Source organism: Lepisma saccharinum, chromosome 16 (assembly GCF_977018435.1).
Source record: "Lepisma saccharinum chromosome 16, izLepSacc3.1, whole genome shotgun sequence".
Classification (NCBI taxonomy): Eukaryota; Metazoa; Arthropoda; class Insecta; order Zygentoma; family Lepismatidae; genus Lepisma; species Lepisma saccharinum.
Window position 1 is genome coordinate 42,641,273 of NC_139244.1, and position 20,115 is coordinate 42,661,387.

Genomic DNA, 20,115 nt, shown 5'->3' on the forward strand with positions numbered 1-20,115 from the left:
ATCAAACTGTCACGAAAATACATAGACCATGTGACCTACAATTTAAAATAATAGTTTAAAAGCACAATGTAGTATTACGTTTCGATATGTTTGGCAGATAAATGTTCTAAAACAAAATCGCGAATTTTGGGAAACGTAACACTAACAAGTCAAAAAGATAATGCCAATTTTTGGTGCCATAATATATCTGTATCTGTCACGTAAGAATGATTGATTTTAATTTTTTGGGTGCATCGCCACTTATGGTCATTATGCACCCTTCAGTATATATGGAGAAAATTCCATTATCTAAAATCCTTACCTTAAAATTAAAAAAGGGGTATGGAAATAACTTTCCCAAAATAACTTTCAAGATATCAAACTCTCATGAAGAGGCGTAAGCCATGCAACTTACAATTTGAAACAGTAGTTTAAAAACACCATGAAGGTATAATTTCAGATATTTGCCAGAAAATGCGCTAAAATGAAAATGTGAATTTTGGGAAAAGTAACACCGTATAGTAAAAAAATAAAAATAAAAAAATACACCAATTTAAAAAAATAACAAAATATCAAGGTCCCTACCGATTAGGCATAAATAAAACAAGAATATCAGTTGCAGTGGCATACGCAAGGGGGGGGTTACGGGGTTTAAACCCCCCCCCTTGAGCTTGTGAAATATTATGAAAAATGTTGTGGAAAAAAAATTAAATTGCCAATTTTTCACAGTCAAAGATCTGGGACAATAATATTACTATTACTTCTTCTTCTACTACTACTACTACTACTACTAATAATAATAATAATAATAATTTGAATTATTATTTCCATGTAGCATGGAGAAAAGCACAGCATTCCAAACACACGCGTCTTTCAGAGTGATGCCTTGAAAATAAACACGAGTTTCTGAGGTTAGGTTAGGGTAACTATGATTTAAAAGAGAAAAAAGTTGTTTTGTATCTCAGTTGCAACAATGTTCAATACACTGGCGTACGCAGGATTTTTTTTCGGGAGGGGCTGGAATAGTAAATGTGGATAGCACATGACTTCGTTTTGGAGGGCAGGATGCATAATAAAATATTTCGTATTTTTGGAGCTTTTTAGTCTATTAAAATTGTTTTCAAAGACAAAAATGGTCATCGGGATTCACTTTAAAAGAGGTTTCGCATTTACACATTTTGATTTTTTAAAGTTCTTAACTGATTTTTATTTGAAAATTCTGATTTTCTCAAAATTTCGGTAAGGGCTGTAACACGATCGGCCACCCCTCTACGTACGCCAGTGTTCAACGAACATGTATTTTTTGTGTGTGTGAACAATGAGAATTAACTAAATAAAGTTATTGGTACGTTGTAAGAGGCTAATGTATAGACAAAGGCTAGGCGGACAAGAATACAGTCACGAATTCGCCTTCCCATTATATTGTTTACCGCAGCACGTTTGAATGTATCTGTTTAAAATGTCTCACCTTGTTGACTAGACAATTATTCAAACGACAATAAGATTAACTATTGTAAAATGTTTTGTTGGTAAGAACAGCGAGTTAATCCAGATGTGAATTATCGGGGACATTTATGTGGGGAAAAAGTCGGAAAAATTCCAACCAATTTCGGGAATCTAATCCGGATCTCCCGCTTGATATCACTTGTCAGACGCTCTACCGACCAGATCACCGCAGCTCCTTGGATGAGTTCCATACTTTGATTATTTCAATTTATTGTAATATATTTTCTTGTATTTATGGATCTTCTTCACCCTTGAAATGTCTCACCTCGTTGACCAGACAATTATTTCGTAACAAAGAAACAAAAAAATGCTCCCAGGATTTGCTAAAAATCGAATGACTAGAAAGTAATTTCGTTCTATTGTTTTCATAAATACTATATTTATGTAATCTCTACTACTTAATAGTGGTATTAGTAGTATTATTAGTATTAATTCAGCTAATTAATTAATTATAAGTATTATTAATTAATTGTGATTATTATTATTTAATTAAAGTATAATAAAACAATGGCAATGTGAATTTGGAAAAAAGTTTTAGAAATAACACCCCCCTTGATGAAATCCTGCGTACGCTACTGATCAGTTGTAATTTATTGCATTAGTAACAATGAGTCCTATCCTAATTTTCAGCATAATCACCACCATTGTTCTGGCATTTGTCATAGCATTTCACTAAATTTTGTATGCCCATGGTACTATATGTGTCTGACAGCAAAGAATGGAACTATCTCTACCGCAGTGTAGGTGTCAAATCCTTGCCCTGCCAGAAACCTCTTCAGTTAAACAAACAGATGAAAGTCGGTAGATTCAAGTCCAGGGCTGTACAGGGATTGGTCCAAGATCTCCTCACCTGAAGTGATGCAAAGGGTTTGCGTGTACTCACCTATATGGGGTTGTGCACATTCGATTGGCCTTCCGTGAATTGTCTGCACCATCGTCTGACCATACTATCACTCACGACGTCTGGTCTGCACACCTCACACGATTGCTGGTGGCTCTGTGCCAAATTTTGAGCGTGCAATGTAGACTACATCACAGTCTGTGGTAGACTGTATGAGAGCTGCAATCTTTAACCTAGAACTGTCCTAAAATGGCTGCATTGCAACTGTACCAGATTACAGCTACATGCCACTTCTTCCTGCCTGCATGTGTGTGTGTCGCTCTTCGACCACTAGTGCTGCATATAGGCACCATTAGAGCTTTTTTCAGGATGCCCCTCGTATATGAACTTTCAGAAGCTTTTATTATTAGAGTGTTCCTGTTTTAATGTGTGGTTAGCTAAATCAGGTACCTATACAGTGCAATTCTATAAATTCCTTGCATTAAATTTCTAATACCTACATACCCTTTTCGTCAGCATTAATGGTATAACTGCACGTTGTCAGTTTCATGGTACTTCACTTGGATATACTGTACTAAGCAGAAATCCCATTGATAATGTAAGGAAATATGACACTTTATTTTCTTTGATTCAATTGTTTCACTTATATGCAAGAGTTAAGTTGTTTGCTTTACAGAGAAAAGAGAAGTAGCTTTATGCATCGAAAAATGAGTCCGCACTCATGGTTCTTGCAAGCAGAGGGTTCCAAACCTCAGTGGAAATATCAACATGTAATACCGAGAATTTATAAGGAGACTGATAAATTACAAATTGTATTTCTTAATCAATCACTCTTCACTCTTATCTCATTTAGTCGTAACTTTAAAAATAATCAAGTATTTTATTTTAAACTTACTGCATATGACAAAATTCCGTAATCTTTCCCTAGCTTGTGAATTGAAATAATTTTCCAAATTCACTATTTTGTAGTTTGAATTCAAATCATAGAGAATAGATAAATTGAGTCAATTTCATAAAGATAATATTGGTACTTAACAAATCCATACCTGGATATGTATGAGTTTATTATTTCCATTTTGCAAAAACATCAATTTAGTTTAGTTTGTAATTGTCAGGGAAAAATGGAAATTTTGTCCTGGAAAACCTGGAAAAGTCAGGGAATTTCATTTCTGCTTGTTTGTAGCCACCCTGTAAATACATGTGTTAACAACAATATGAAAAAAGAAAATCTGAATTTTAGCCAAAAATAGCGGTTATAATGTAAAAACTACGACCTTGACAAAGCATCTCGATCGAGATGATCGGGCACCAAAAGATTAAGGAAGAGTCGTGGCAGTCTAGTTGGTAGGGTGTCCGACTGCCACACTGGAGACCCAGGTTCGATTCCCAGAGTGGGTGATCTAAGGTCAGAATTTTTCCAGCCTTGTTTCCGCTGCATAAAGCGGCTCCAGGGCTGACCCACCTCAGATCAATGTGTACCTGAGTGTAACCCTGGGGAGTAAAGGTACCCAGAGCATGGTGCTGATCACAGCACCTCCAAAATGGCTGATGTCGAGAATGTGTTGGACCCTATCCCCACATCCCCTAAATGTGCCTTCATGGCACTGTGCTGTATGCATGGGGAACTTTACCTTTACCTTATCAACATTTGCATACAGATTTTGTGCCTCTATTTTGCTTTTCCAATAAGGAGAATTTGGCTTATTTGTCATATTGAGCCAGTGGGGAGAATTTAAGGGAAATGAGAATTGTAACTGAATGCCATGGTTTTCTCTCTTTTTTGACTGGATTGACATTTTTTGTAAGTTATATCTTATATCTGTGGTGTCATCATCAGAAAGAAATTTGCTCAAGTGGCCACGATTTTCCAAGACTATATAATATGTAAATTATATAAAATGTTGTATTTTCATTAATTCTGAATAAATTGTGTATCATACAATTGGATTTAGAGGTCAAATAAGGGGGGGGGGGGGCAAATTCGGTGTAGGGTGTTCTACTTCTTTCCTTGCTCTAGATGCAGAATTCTCCAGCTATGTCTCTTAGTAATTGCTTCCAAGTGAACAACTTTCAATATCCAGCCAAGATGATATAGATGAAAGTCTGTCCTCTATAGTAAGTGCATACAAAGTGACAAATGTGAAATTATTAAGAGGTAATTTGCAATACCTTGCATGCTTTCCTAGATTATCTAATTTGACAGTAGATATGCACTTCTCACTTACCATAAGTGTTGTTCATTCTTTGATTTGTTAGTACATATTTTCTAAATAAATGTGTACTACAAGTTTAAAGATAGCTTAGCAGTGATATATGTGAATTTATCACATCAAAATTTTCATTTGAGATTTTTAGAGCGGCACATTTTCATCAGTATAATGCAAGGTAAAAATTGAAACACGTATGCAGGATTGTATTACTATAGATTGTAATGAGTGATGAACAAAATGAAGCCTGAATATTTGCCAACGAGGAAATTGTAATTTCAAGTCTTGACTTGCTGACCTACATGACAGAGTGGTTAGCACAGGGTGCTACAATGCCAGGAGTCCCAGGCTTGTTGGAATCCGATCCTGGGCATGAGTCTTCTTGAATGTCCATTCTTTAGTGTCATCGTATCATCACTCTTCCTCATCCTTGTGATTAGCCAAAATTGAAAGAAAAATTAAACAAAAATCAGTTCAAGTCGTGACTTGTCAACCTGCATTCTGAGGTGAGTGCAACTAGTCAAATGCTATTTAGATTTTTAAAAATGGCTAGTCAAAAGAGTCAAGAATTAAAAAAAAAAAAATCAACATATCACTCATTCTCATCGTTGCGATTAGCCAAAAGAGACAGAAAAGTAACAAAGAAAAAGAATTAAGTATTAAAAGTGTTCTGGTGTTAGTATAGTTGCAGTTTAACTAACACACCTGGATAAATATGAAATAACGTCAGTTGACTTTGATGTTTATTATCTTAGCATGAGAACTGTCGCCATTCGGCTACAACTAACACACAGTACATCCATTGATAAGTATAACATAGAGGTGTTACATTTTGCATAGATAATTCAGTCTCCCATTACATTTTTGTAATATGCTTGAGTGTTACTTATACTGTAGGCTGTTCTTAATGCATTTGAGAATTGTTATGCTGATTTATGTGACCCCGTTCTCTTTTATTATCAAACTTACAGGAAGGTTTTCATCATATGTGGCATTGTGTGAGGCAAGATTTAGTATTCTACATGATGTTATAGCAACTGTTGTTTTCACATGTACTTTTTTTTGTGGTAAATGTACTATGATTATAATCATGTTAAACAGTAGTTAAGGACAATAGTATTTTGATATTCTAGATAACTTATCTACATTCTGTGTACAAATTTAACCAAATTCTATACAATATAACATATATATGAGAGAAATGTTCTATTTTAAATGCTATTTTGGAGATAAATGTGTAAGATATGTCTTTGTCCACAAGTTTACTTTGCCTCTGTAAATATTACAGGTGCAGAATTGTAGCTGTGGATGTCATATTGCAGTTACTATTAATTTGTTTGAAATATACTCCTGACTTTACAAAGCCATTTTAATTGTAAATGTATGCAGTAGCTGACACAGTCTTATGTGTTGAGATAGCATTACTATATTTACTGACAGACAATATGCAATGGAGCGAGTGTACCTACATTTGTATATAGTTACAATTGCTTTGTGCAATATTCTACAATACTGCATCTATTCTAATGTTTGACATTTTTATGATGAACTTTGTAGCATGCAGGGAATGGGAGAATTCCAACTTTGATCTGCTACTGTAGGAAAATGCACCTCCAGACTGTATTAAGAGCTGGCCATAGCCAACAACCAACAAGGCCTTAATATAGTACATGTACCATATCAAAGTAGGCTTTAGAAATTGTGAAGAATTGAGAGCTCGTTTTGCCATCTTCAGTGGTTGGATGATAGCACACAATACAAAGGTCCCAGATTCAAAGCTGAGTACTTATAATTTTGTTATAATTGAGGATGAATGATGAATTTGTAAAATGGATGAGGCAATGAACAAAAAGAACAGAGCCCTGGGCTTGAAATGGGTGTTCCTTTGTGAATGTACTTCCATCAATTTCACGTAATTACATTTCATCCCCATTATAAAGTAGAAGAATACAAATGCAGATTTCACCGTATTTCTGAAAGCATGTTTATGTCTGGACATTCATATTCATTCACAACTGGTAATTGAATACCAAACTGAAAATAAGATCATATTTCTATTAACCTAATGCCTTGTAGCATTGTACCAGGTGGTTATAATTAAAGTGATGGTGTTCAGAGTGGTACAACATGGGCTGTAATGAGAGTAGCAGTCTGAAACTTCGTAGATATGCGCTCACGAATAGTTCCAATTTTCGCCACCAGGGTAAAAAATGGCACTGTAAGCAGTCAAAACGTGGAATTTTCCATAACTCTGATGTCAAAGTCAGTGACATTGCCTAACCATTGTGTGAGCTCCCTGGTTGTTGTTGGTGACGCTTGCTGCTTTCTCCTTTAGTAATGTTCATGTAATTCGAATAGTGAAATTGTAGCGATATTTTATTACAAAGAGTATTGTTTTCTGCGATTTATAGTGTTTTTCCTGTAACTATACCATTTTGACTGCTTACAGCGCCATTTTTTAACCTGGTGGCGAATTGGAACTATTTTTTTTTTTTGCATAATTCGCGAGCGTGTTGCTTCATTAGCATATCTACGAAGTTTCAGACTGCTACTCTCATTACAGCCCGTGCTGTACCACTCTGAACAACGTCACTTTAATTATAACCACCTGGTATTAAGTACTGTGTGTTCTATGTATATATTCCTTGTACACATTGCTTCTTTTTAACATAATATGTCAACGATGGTCTTCATGAAATTAAACCAGGATATAATCTCCTACTAACTGGTGTTAGGTACAGTTTTAATTATTGTTTTTAAGAAATGACGTGTGTTAGAAATATATGTATAACCACAGTAGTTGTTTACATGTATTTATTTTCCACATAATAAACATCTTATATATTGAAGTCAGGGATTTCAAACCCATGTTGTGATGATTGTGAGTGGTAGAATAGTTACACTCATGTGAGATTTCGAATAAGAAAAGGAAATTGCCCCTTTTGAGTGATGAAAACCAAACATTTTGTGTGTCAGTAACTATGGTACATGTTGTTTCCATTTACTTAATTTCGTAACATTTGCCCAGTTTTTCTAGGCAACAAGACACTTCCATGTGAAAATAGCATGACGAAAAAAAACAAATAATTACTTTAAAAACTATTGTGATTGTGTTTTAATGCAACTCTTGCTATGCTAGCATTAAAAATTTTGCAATTTTGTTTTTTCACCTATGCAATGCTGTTGCAATGGAACTCTGACCATACCTTCTAGACAAGAGCTGAGCATAAAGAAAAAGAAGTTGAAATAGGTTTTATCGTTTCCATTTCATCCTCTTCTGGGCACACTTGAGTTGCACTGTAGGCACTGTGGCATGAGACAGGAAATTCCAGCTGAGTTTTTTGCTGTCGAAGTGAATGCGGCGATGAATTTTCATTAATTGAAATCCAGGTAAATCTCCGCACAACAAAAGTTACTATTTTTTTAAAAAAAAAAATGGCTGGGCCATAGTGGTTACTGTATTCTAATGTATGCAGAATTTCACCTTGAACGTAGAGTGGTATATTATGCTCGTGTTTTCTGAAGAAAAAAAAGTTTTTGTATGAGCAACCATTCGGACTGTTACTAAAGTAAGATTCAAAATGCAATACCCCCACTCTCCTTTTCAGAAGAAAACTCATTGATGAAACCTATACTTAATGAGTTATAAGCTTACTGTGCCACCAGCACATAATTTCTAAGATGAAGCAATTCAACATGAATTTCAGGTATTTACTGAATGATAGATATGACAGTATGATCAGTCTTTTTCTGCTTGTGATGTTGAAATATTGGCATGTTTTCTTAAAAACATATGCCGTTGTAATAGACTGGGTGACAAAATGTGGCTGAAGTGTTATACTCACCACACCACCTCTCTTCACCTGATTCATTTCATGGCAGTGATATTTCGAGAATAAGGCAGGTGTTCATTTTTGAGTGAACGAATGCCTGCATCTTTTATGTCTGGTTTAATGTACACCGGAAATGCATGTCTTGCCATTTGTAGAGTTTACTTGAAGAATGAAGATTGTGCAAAAATTGTGCTTTCAGATGCTACACATTTAACACAAGAAAATCATGAAGGGCAAGTAATTTTTTTTATTTAGATGATGAGAATGGAAAATATTCTGGAATTATTACCATTGTGAAGCTGAATTATGTTTTCTCTTGATGCATTTGAGGAAATGGTTACCTAAAACAGAATCTGTAACTATACTCTGGCTTAAAATGTGCAAATAAGTTCCAATCATTGTAAAAGAAAGAAAATGCATTCTTTGCAGTAAGATGATATGGTAAGTATATTTTCTTTCCCTAGCCAGAATTAACAGTTGCACCATTTCTCTTTATTCTCAAAGCCAAAAATAGCAGCCACTTTCTTTGATTTTTAAAAAAAATTCGAAGGAAATATTGATTCTGCATATTTTTCATCCATTGAAATGAAACTTGTCTGTCATCACCCACAATCTTAAATTTCCAAGCTTAAGTTAATTTAGTTTTTCATGTTCTTTAAGGATATTGTTGCAAACAACTTTTTCCATTGATAATAACATTTCTGGGTTGAAGTTTGTTATATTTTGAAAGACATCATTTTTAGCAGGTGGTTGTGCTGCTATTTCTCCCATGTTGCCTTATCTTGTCTATTTTAAGTTTTCTGAGATTCCATGTTTCAAAACTATCGAGCATTTTAATTTCTCTTTTCTTTGGACATTTCAAAATTTCCTCCTGCAGGATGCAGAAATTGCCACAATTTCTGCTTTTGTTTGCCCCCTTTTTACATCTTTTTCTTCGCTCTGCTGCCAAAGTGGTACCCAAATGTTTGTATCCCCACACTTGCTTTTTCTATTTCTCACTTACATTTATTTCCACATCTTATTCTGTGCATTCCAATGTACAGTTGTATTGAGTTTTTCTATAAAACATTGAATAAATACAACTTGCAAAGAAAATTGCTCGCGGTTAATGCTTCCAAACATAATGTGAATTGATGTAGTGTAATTTGTAACATGTTTTGGAAACTACTTGGGTTTTATTAGATTATTCCAACTTCTTTTAGGCATGGCTTTTTGCTGTGTGTGAAATACTATTACATGTTGAATAAGGTTTTCAAATCTAGAACATAGAACTTGTTAAAAAAAAAGTAAAGTGTTCCCCTGTGCTTAGAACCACGCCATGAAGGCGTATAGGGGGTGTTGGGGTAACGCCCCACACTTTCTTGATCCGGTCATGAGTGGGGGTGATGTGATCAGCACCACGCCCCTGACCGACTTTACCCCCCAGGTACCCATGTTATTCGACGCTGGGTGGGCGCCGGGGCCACTTCCATCGTTAGAAAAGTTCCCGGATTTGAACCGGCCGGGGATCGAACCAGGGACCTTTAGCATGGTAGTCAGACGCATTACCGACTGAGCCACCATGGCCACTTAGAACTTGTTAAAAGAATCATTTGCCAACAAAATTCATACTTTGCTAATGTACCGTATGTACTCTTATTACCATGCACCCCCTTTAAAAAAGATCTAGAAAATGAAGATATGCATCTTAAACGAGAATAGAGCCAACTGAATGCAAGGTCTGAAATTTGTTGAAGCATTTGTACCTTCTATTGCCAGCAAATCAACCTCCCTTGTTGTTTGAAATGCTATCTGATAGTAGTTAATAAAAAGAAAGAAGGAAATGTTATTGTATAAACTACTGCTTGCGAGGTGCAGTGATAAAGAAAAGAACTTCTTCCTGCAAAATATAGGTGTGCGACATATTCAAGGGTGAATGGTAGAGTAAATACGGTGTATGTACTGATTTCTGCAGCATAAGCTGTATGCATACACTTTATCACACATAATTCACATATGCTAACCCAGAAGCAGAAAGTGGTGTAATTTCAATCTCAAGGATCCATTAAAATGCTTGTGCTGAGTTTATTTGTGGATTCCTCAAACGTGCACGAACACACACATCTTCTCTTGCTGCCACACTTCCTGAAACTCTGGACCTTTGACGAACGAACTGGCATTTTTTAAAAAAATTTCCTCTCCTTTCGTAAAACCACTATGATATTCCAGAATCTGAAAAATTACATTCCTTGTAGAGCATTCACCTGAATATTTGTGTGGTTTGCTTTCACTGTTATATAGTAGATATTATCAATAGTTTAATAGATCTATGTAATCACGAAACTATTGACAATATATAACAGCAAATATTCATGTGAATGCTCTAGTAAGAATTGTAATCTGATGTATTTTTTCGGATTTTGGAATATCATATCGGTTTTTTGAAAGGAGAGGAAAATTTTTAAAAAAAAACACTTGGTTCCATCAAAGTTCCAGCTGAGCCTTAATACAGTTGAAGCCTGTATTACATAGTTGCTGCTTTGATCGCACATCCACAGTGGGAAAAAAAGACCAAAGCATTGACAGAAAATGTAAAATGGCATCAGTAAGTTAACACACAGGCGTTTGTAGCAAAATTACAACATACTTAGAAGACGTGACCACAGATGCAGAGCCCACCTGTTAATATTTCCTATGAGTGAACTCCAAAGCCAGAGTAAAGCCTTAACACTGCTGCCAACAGTAGATGCAATCAGAACCCATTCCTACCATTGTAAAAGCCATGGCTTCTTTGCTGCAATTAAGTAGCTCAATTTGCTTTTTTTCTGATCACTTACAGCTGAGACAGGAAATGTGTAAATCTTAAGAATCATGAGTCCGTACCTGTATGAAAAATTCACTTCCTTTTTTTTATTGAAAATTTACAAGTTGATTCCTTCTAATGAATGCAGTATTAAAAGTCATATTTCTTTTTTTAAAAGAAAACAATATAATGTGTTTTTATTTGTAACTTATTCTTGTAATATTTAAGTTACAGGGTAAACTTTGAAACAGATCTTTGCAACTTGTAATGATCCTAAATGAAAAAAATAATCAATACTCTTCTATTGTATTAATTTGAAATTAGATTAATATTTATTTCTATAAGATGGACAAGAAACTAATTAACAAGACTGCATATCAGACTAAAGGTGAGATTCATATCTTTCTTTTTTGAATGAATAATGATAGTTGGCACCAAAAATAAATTATTTTTCAAGAATATTTTACAACATCTGAAGCAATCCACAAAAATATATGATCTTGATCTTCTGCACTACATCCTCTCAATAATTGAATGGTAACAATGCTCTCTCTCAGCCATTATATTAAATAGAAGTTTTCCCTGTTTTACTTTTCCTGCCTTTTTTCTGTCTACAGTGCTTTCAAAAGTATAATTCTCTACCCATAATACTTCCTAAGTGTTACAAGATATAAACAATTTTTTTTGTAACTACTATTCTACAAGAATTTATATCCAAATACAAAGCATCATTTTTACTAAGCATGTTGAGAAGCAAGTTGCAAAAATCAGTTATCCACAAAAACCCATGAAAATAAAAGTACAGGCTTACCATTTTATTATTAGAGACCTTGATTTTTAATGTTATTTTTTTTATTTTTTGTTACTTTGTCAAAGAAATTTTAATTTTTGTTTGTTATCAACCTTTTCTTCCAACTACATGAGAAATTGTGCTTCAATGTGTATTTAAACTCTCCTGGCATAATTTTGGTATCAGTTCACAAGTTCATTCCATAAAAAAAAATATTAAACAAAGGAAATAAGCTGCAATTATATTTTCCTGCACAGAATTTTAAAATAACCTTAACTGTAAGTCACTAATTTTGTTTCTGCCCTTTCTATAAGGTAACACATTCATTTTCTCTCCCTTTTTTTTTTTGAAACCTTTAGATATCAAATGCATCATCTCAATGCTAACACTTAGCAAGTTTCTTCCTCTCTTGTACATTTATAGAACCATTCTTAACGCACAGAAACAAATGATAAATAGATACCGTATTTACGCGTGTATAATGTGCACCCTGATTTGTGATGGGGAAAAGTGGCAAACAAACAATTATATATTGCCCGACGAATACCACTGATAACACATCCCAAGAAGAAATTAACCCAAACTATCTCAAGATTATTCCTTCAAATGCAATGCTGACAGAATTGCATCTAAATGTGCATGCCACAGGATACACACACCATATCTGTGACCCTCTACTTGTTAGTTTGTGGCTTCACAATTTTGGTCACACCTATCAAAGTGATTGACCCTTACACCCTACAGGTAACAAAAGGTAGACAGAACAGCCAATCAAACAAATACATCCTAGAAATTTGCCTGTGTTTATGTGCTACTAAAAGCCTACTATAGTGTTTCACTGCATCACCACATTCCCAGCTCATTCTTTGATTGAAAGAATTGATGAAATTGAAAGATTGAACACTTTCTGCAGAAAATTTACTGTTTTCTTCATTATTCACTGAAAATACTTCAGTTGCAAATATCTGTTTCAGAGCTTTTCCTTTCAAATAAAAATATTATTTTAATGACTACTGATTAACAAATGTTATGCATTAGAGATTTACAGCTCTCTATGTGTATTGATTGGCCAATGTTTTTCTGCATAGTTTTGAAATATTTCTTCTGCCTGTTAGAGCACTAGTTTGCAGTAAACTTTGAAATAATTTTGTTCATACAGCTACTATTTTAAAGAAAATGTTATTAAATAGAAACATTAATGTTTGTTTACTTTGCACTTCTATAGTAGTAGTAATAGTAGTTCAGTCTTCATTGATCTTATACAAAAATTACTCTTTTAAGCTTTATGCTTTAGTTTTTAAGATACATATAACTGATTTGTACGGTTTCTTCCACCCAATTAGATAGTTTCATTAAAATTAACACAGAGCTACCCAGCATATGAAAGACATACACTGCAAAAGTCTGCAAGTATGTTGGGATGCATCCGTCTTTCCATCATCTTGCTTTGGACACTGCCGTCGTGCCTCCGGAAATTCCGTCTATGGTCATGGCCTCTTTAATAGCTGTGGCCTTCGAAGTTCTCCACTGCTTTTTTACTCCTCGTTGTGTTGAAGTTAACTGTTTAGTATCCAAGATGTTGACAGAAGGTTGGTATCTTTTCATAATGTGTCTAAATTACCACTAAACAATGTATAAACTTTAGATTTTTTAAAAATGTGCAGATATCACTTTTCAGGGTATTTGTCCACAGGTTATGTAAGAGTAAAATAAGTCTTACGTAACAGTTAGAATTTAAGCATTAATAATGGGAGACTATTAAAACATATTAGTATCTTTAACTGAACTTGTATGTTTGTGTGTGGTGTTTTTGTGTACGCTTTGATTTTGTTTGCAATGTGAATTTTTCTGTGATCTGATATTGGGATCACGCTGACATCTGTTGATGAAGCAGTGAACTTATACTGTGGTTCAATTCAGTATTCTAGGAGAAGAGGAGTTCATCGAAGATTGCCGTTGCGATAGAGGAGAACCAAAAGCAGGTGGTATACTCGAACAGGGCTATGGTATTTACCTCACTTTCCTTAAACTCTTAGCTGAAAGCTTTTACTTTGAAGTGAGGACCACCAGTAACAATTAGATAAAATCCAACACATTTGTAAGCTTAGAATACTTTATCATTGTTTAATTATTACACTTGATTTAACTATTTGGTGTTTACGTTGCAAAAGAAGGGAGTCCTTTCCAAATACTTAGATTTTTTCACTTCATAGTATCAAAAATTATTTTGTTAGACAATCAGTACTTCTGCAAACAAACCGCTGCTACAGAGTGCATGGAAGATGTTGGAGATTAAACTCTGGGTTCTTCCCACCTTCTGTCTCCACAGAATCCAGACCCGAAGAAGATGCAAATCAACCTGACGGGGTTTTTAAATGGACGGAATGCACGGAATTTTATGTCTGATCTTTGGGAGTTGCTGTTGTCGGCTCAAGACAGTGTGAGTGGAATTCCTATCCAGTTTCTTGAGCAGAAGAAAGAGGAGATAAAGAAGAGAATGGTGAGTACATAAACTTATTTGATACAATAGTAGTTTAGGTATGAATATGAAGTAGTTGTTAAATTTTATGTACAGTTACAGATACATCTTGGTCTTAATGTTTCCCACATCTTGGTCTTAATGTTTCCCTTGGAAGTCAGTGGTGTTGTTACAACCCAGAAGTGCCTGTGTCTACTACACAATCTCAATGTTTCACATACTAATTTTCAATATAACACCCCATGTTCAATAATTATGTAGAAGTTAAACAAGTGTAAATTGATGTTAACCTAGTCCAGTCTGTAGGCTGGATGATATAGATATCAAACTTCAGTTTCTGGAGAGTTAACATAAGAATAAGAACTATCTTGAAGGAAAGAGGTCGACTATTGCCATTTATGTGATTTAGAGCAGTTTCCTGGCCTTTTCATTCAATGGAGTTGAATACATTTGCATACAGTATTACTGTATTTTTTGGCTGGTTAGAAAAGAAAGTCTAGGTTTTTGACTGATTTTCTTGGAGGAGGAATATCATAATGGTTTTTCAAATGGAGAAGAATTTTCAAAAATGACTTTGCTGGCATGGGTAGAACGTCCAATGTAGCCTTAGATTTGTAAATTAGTTTCCCCTGTAATATTACCAAAAGTTTGACTGTATTTTACATTTTTAAATTTAATTTACTAGGTACATGTGTTGGTACTATTATTTACAATTATCTTCTACATATTATTGACAACTGTTATGGAACTCCGGGTTGGTTTCTTTATATATCCGATCAGACAGTGTCAGTTCTTGAAGAAGATGGGATTTGTTTTTCAGTCTTGGTTCCTTCATTTTCCATACTACTGTTAGTATTAAAATCTACTTCACTCTCTGACAAATGTAGTGGTGAGTTACTTTGTTCAGCAACATTTTCATGTTCCAACAGTTTGCCCTTAGCATTTGAAATCACACCAGACTTAATTAAATGTTCCTTCCTATTGTGAACATCCTCACATGTTTTGTACGGCAGGTGAACAGCTATTCTAAAGCACGTATGAGGATCACCAGAGTATTTCCGAGCCAACAACAAGAGCGTTTCAGTCTCCTCTTGACTCCAGTTGCTGCCATCATGGGTCTCCGTTGCAGCATCCACTTTCGTCTGCCCTGTTATGCCGTCCACGTGACTGGCAGCCTTATGCACTGCAAGTGCTTTCCACGACACACACATCTTCCCACATAAGTTGCACATGGCATTGCATCTTTCCTCGTACACTCCTTTGCACTTGACATGGTGATTAGACACACTCCTGTACGTATTAAAGAAGCTGTTGCACCTATCGCACTGGAACTTGTAGGTGCCGTATTTGTGATGAGAGTTCAAATGCTTTACAAGTGTAGTAGCAAAGAAGAACATGTTTTGATGGATTGGGCAGTGGAAGATAACCAAAGGGTATCGGTAAATAAGAGGAGGCATGTCGTATGGCATCAGGAATTAAAAGTACTTGCTCAGATATGCTAATGACTGCTCCTTTGTGCTAACTTCTTTGTGGACATGCCTGTCTGAAATATTGCTCTTAAGATTTTCAGATGATAACCTGCTGATTATAATCACCCAATTCAACCACAATAGGCAACATTTGATTCATTTTCAGTCCAAGCTTTCTTCATACACACTGAACTGGTTTCAATTTCAAATCTGTTGAACTTAATTCATAGTAATACAGTTTTTAATGATCTCCAGAAGTGCCCAAATTGAAAAACAAGAATAATTTTACTTGTAGTCAAGGAAATAGTTTTCCTTATATTGTTGTTTCCAATTGTTGAGCCTGGTATAATGAACATTTTCAGACACCATTACAAAGTACGTTTAGCAACATTGTATTATTGGTTACAAACATGTACTCTTCGCAACATCTTAATTGACCACCCTGAAAAAATTCAAGGTCCTGAATTCGTAAATTTGGCAACATAGTGCTTCAGATTCCACAAATAGTATCCAACTTAGCAACGGTTTTTCTTTCTAAACTAAAACGCTCTTGTGAATTTCTTTCATTCTTTCACATTCCATGAAGTTAGAAACCCTAAGCCAGTAATATAATATGAAATTAAACAAAAATCGTAAATTGGAAATAGAAATGTTGATTTTTTTTTTAAGACTATTCGTTCTGAAATAGAAAATAGGGGATTTTATGTGCAGTTGGAAACACTAAACTCGTTCACCACCACCTGGAGAGAATTGAAATCACATCAATGCAATGAAGCAAATTTCTCTCGATTTTAGGCAAAATTACAGTAAAGATAAATTGCACAATACCAGACGAGTCTACAAAGTGCGTCTTTTCCCTGATCTGTGGCGAAACATGGTTCGGAACTCCGGCAAAATGTTATTTGAACTTAGATCAACTTGTTTTACAGGCTTTCACGTTAGCAATCCCCTGGAGCAGTTGGTTAAGCGGTCGTCTCGTTTTGCTTTTTCGTCAAGAACAAAACATAGTAGGTTCAAATCTCACCCACTCCTGATTATTTTTTTTATTGTTATTTACGTAGTACAAAGTATTGTAATAATGTAATATAAGATGACCTTAAATCACTGTATTTATGCATTTGTGCATATTTATGCGATGCATTCCTCGGAAATATTTCTACTCATCTTCTTGATTTTTCAGTGATTGGCAGGATTTTTGGCAAGACCTTTCTTTTCATTCAGCTGTCAAAAGCTATGTTAACACACGTTAAGAATTAATATATCATAAATACGTGTTCTTAAACTGCATGTTGTAATCAAGATGTCCCCGTTTTAATATCAGGTGGAGGCTCATTTACACAGTGGTTTGGATCCCACTTTCAACTGTAGGTCCAGTCCCGATTAGCTTTACTGTGCATAAAGTTGACTTAAAACACCAAATCAACCAATACATCTCCTTTCAGAGTGGGCCTTCTGCGATACTGTAGTCGGCCAGCATCCGAAAATACAGTTCTGCTTCGCGTACACCAGAGTATAATTTCATTTAATGTTGACTAATTTTACTTTAAAACCACAGATTAAAACGATAATAGTGTCCAGAAAAAGAACCTCAAAGTAGTCTTCACACAAAGTATTTTAATCCATTGCCAAACATTTCAGTTAATAATGATATTATGCTTTTCCATTGACCATATTTTTGATTCATAGTGAATTTGCTAAAAGGACAATGTCTAGAAATCTAAATATGTAAGTTTTACTAGTAAATGCATTTAAAATGCACGAAACAACATGGGAGGAGAAAAACAAACCTCAAAAATAAGTAAAAAATGCAACAAAAACTGTTAAGAATACTGACAAATAAACTAAAAGCCAAAAAAGGCTGAAAAATGCAAAAGAAATGTAAAATGGAAAGTGTTTTCAGGCTCTAACTGAAGGGAAACGGACATGATATCAGGTTTGGCATTGTTTTTAAGGGTCAGAAAAAAAAATGATTTTTCCTCAACTTCCGGACCCAAATTAGTAATTATGACCATTGAAAAAGTTGGAGGGAAGGAGTAGGCTTACTTAAATTTTTCTTGCTGAGGGATCATATCGTCCCATATCTCCACTTTCTAATACAGAAAAAATCAAGTTCATATTTCGAAAATGACTTGCAGTTTTCCACCACGAAAATATGTTTTCATAGTTTGAAGTTCGATAGTATTATTTTGCAGGGTCTCCATTGTTTTATTTTCACACATATTTTATTTTTCATACGTTGAATATCCCTTTCCTCTCTCTTTTCATAGTCTTTGGAAAAAAGCTGAAGTTTCTTGGCAACCGGGTTCTGGTTCAAATTACTCCTTTTCGCTCTCCTGTTCCTACCTTAAACAAATAACAAAAGACTTCGTAACTATACAATTGCTTGTTCAAAACACAGAATTTTTACACAATTTACAAAATATGACAAAACACCAATAGACATGTTCATCATCTTTCCCTTTCATCGTTTCTCGATTTTTTCTGAATTCCTTTCCTAATGAAATTTGCCATGAGGAAATTATAGACATGACATTATGTGTGAATTGGTTTCTTCAAACTGGTAGCTAATCATAACATGACCTACCTGGAGGAAAGGTAGTGTGCTTGATTCTCACGAGGGAGGTCGTAGGTTTGATTCTCCACCTAGGCAGGATTTTTATCAGGAGCTTATCGTTGGATGTAAAGTTTATCCACTATGCTAAGAAGTGAACATTGGTCTCTGTACTTCACGAGGTGAAATTAAATAGTAAGAGAAAGTTGTTTCGATGATAGGAGGAAGTCACTAGCCACGTTGAATGCGCAGAATCAAGTTACGTAGAGCTGAGTCTGTAATGGTGGTATCGAATATTGCAAAGTTAGTGGGGAAAGTTTGTTATATCTGATACTCATACTTTCTGTTCAAAGAAGACAAACATTTTAGATACAAAGGCAGTGACGAATTAACGATCATTATGAGGTTTTGAATTTGTTTGTCACTATATGGCAAGATGGTGGTGAGGGGATTGACAACAGTCATTACGAAGGAACGGACATAAAATTACCAATCTTAGCAATTTGAACTCATTAAACGCTCTCCTTCGTTACAGTAATGCACTACATCACTACTTAATATTATGTTTGTTTTAGTATATCAAAATCAAACGATCAATATTTTAGGTGTCAGTAAAGAACAAACAATACATAACTTAAATAACATTACATTTTGCATCCTGAATACATATATGTGATTTGTGAATTAATCATGATGTGTGTGTTAACAGAACATATGAACAATGACTAAAAAAAAGTTTTAACTTTAAAGGAAAACTTCTAAGGGAAAATATGTGCAGAAGGGACGTCCCTCAAGTGTGTATCGGATTCATTTTTTAAATATTTTAATATCAACGGTCTCTGTTCAGCAAAAAAAAATGTGAGGAGAGGGTGGGATTTGAACCCGCGACCTTTCACGCTTGACGAAAAATAAGGAAAGCAGGGTGTAACCAACTGCTCTACGTTAACTTCATGACGTAATACCCTTAAAAACATGTTGATGTTTATGAAGACTCCCACCTTCCTGTGTTCCAAGCACATTTTCTCGACAAGTCGTGAAAAATATTATTTTTTGAGAACTGTTCGATATTATGCAAGTTATTGTAAATAAAATGTTGCGTAAACTCCTCACAAATTTGCTTTTTCTGCACAAACTTGATGGAGATATCCTCCAGGTGGAGATAAACTGTATTCATTTGTTTCAAATTTCAAGTCTAGCAAGCAGAATCGTAAAAATTCCTCAAGGTACTTTTTCCAATGTATTATTTCTGTTTGATTGTGTATTATAATAGCAGTTTATAGTATATATGTTCATGGAAAGTGTGAAATTGAAAACCTCTCACCGCAGCATTTTTCGTCTAGTGGAAGGACCAACTCAAAGTTTGCTACTCTCACTTGGAGCCGAAGTGCAATGTTGCTAAGTTTACGAATTCGGGACTTAGAATTCTTTCGGGGCGGTCAAATAAGATGTTGTGAAGTGTATATATCCACTTCATTTTTCAACATAGTCACCATTATTTTCCAAGCACTTTCTGTACTGTGGCACAAGCTTTTGCATACCCTCTGCATAAAAGTTCGCTGCCTGGGAGTTCAGCCAATTCAACACTGTCTGTCATTTTCAACACTTCAGTTTCTTCAAATCGTTGAGGCAAAAGCCACTTTTTTAGGTGCAGGAAGAGGTGAAAGTCACTTGGTGCAAG

At 34.9% G+C, this 20,115-nt stretch overlaps 1 protein-coding gene across 11 annotated transcripts in view; it reads left to right on the forward strand.

Annotated features, from left to right (window-relative positions):
- The window catches only part of Srrm1 (Serine-arginine repetitive matrix 1), a 143,259-nt gene that overhangs the window by 38,276 nt on the left and 84,868 nt on the right, over positions 1 to 20,115 (forward strand). For 10 of the 11 annotated variants that reach the window (XR_014443503.1, XM_083138060.1, XM_083138066.1 and 7 more), the window contains exon 4: positions 14,268 to 14,438. Coding sequence is in view for 10 of the 11 variants with exons in the window: in XM_083138060.1 (XP_082994186.1) it covers positions 14,268 to 14,438 (171 nt within the window). In the remaining variant the exon portion in view is untranslated. Of the gene's footprint in view, positions 1 to 7,823; positions 13,528 to 14,267; positions 14,439 to 20,115 lie in introns of those variants that run through there. The other variant, XM_083138070.1, reaches the window with a different exon arrangement.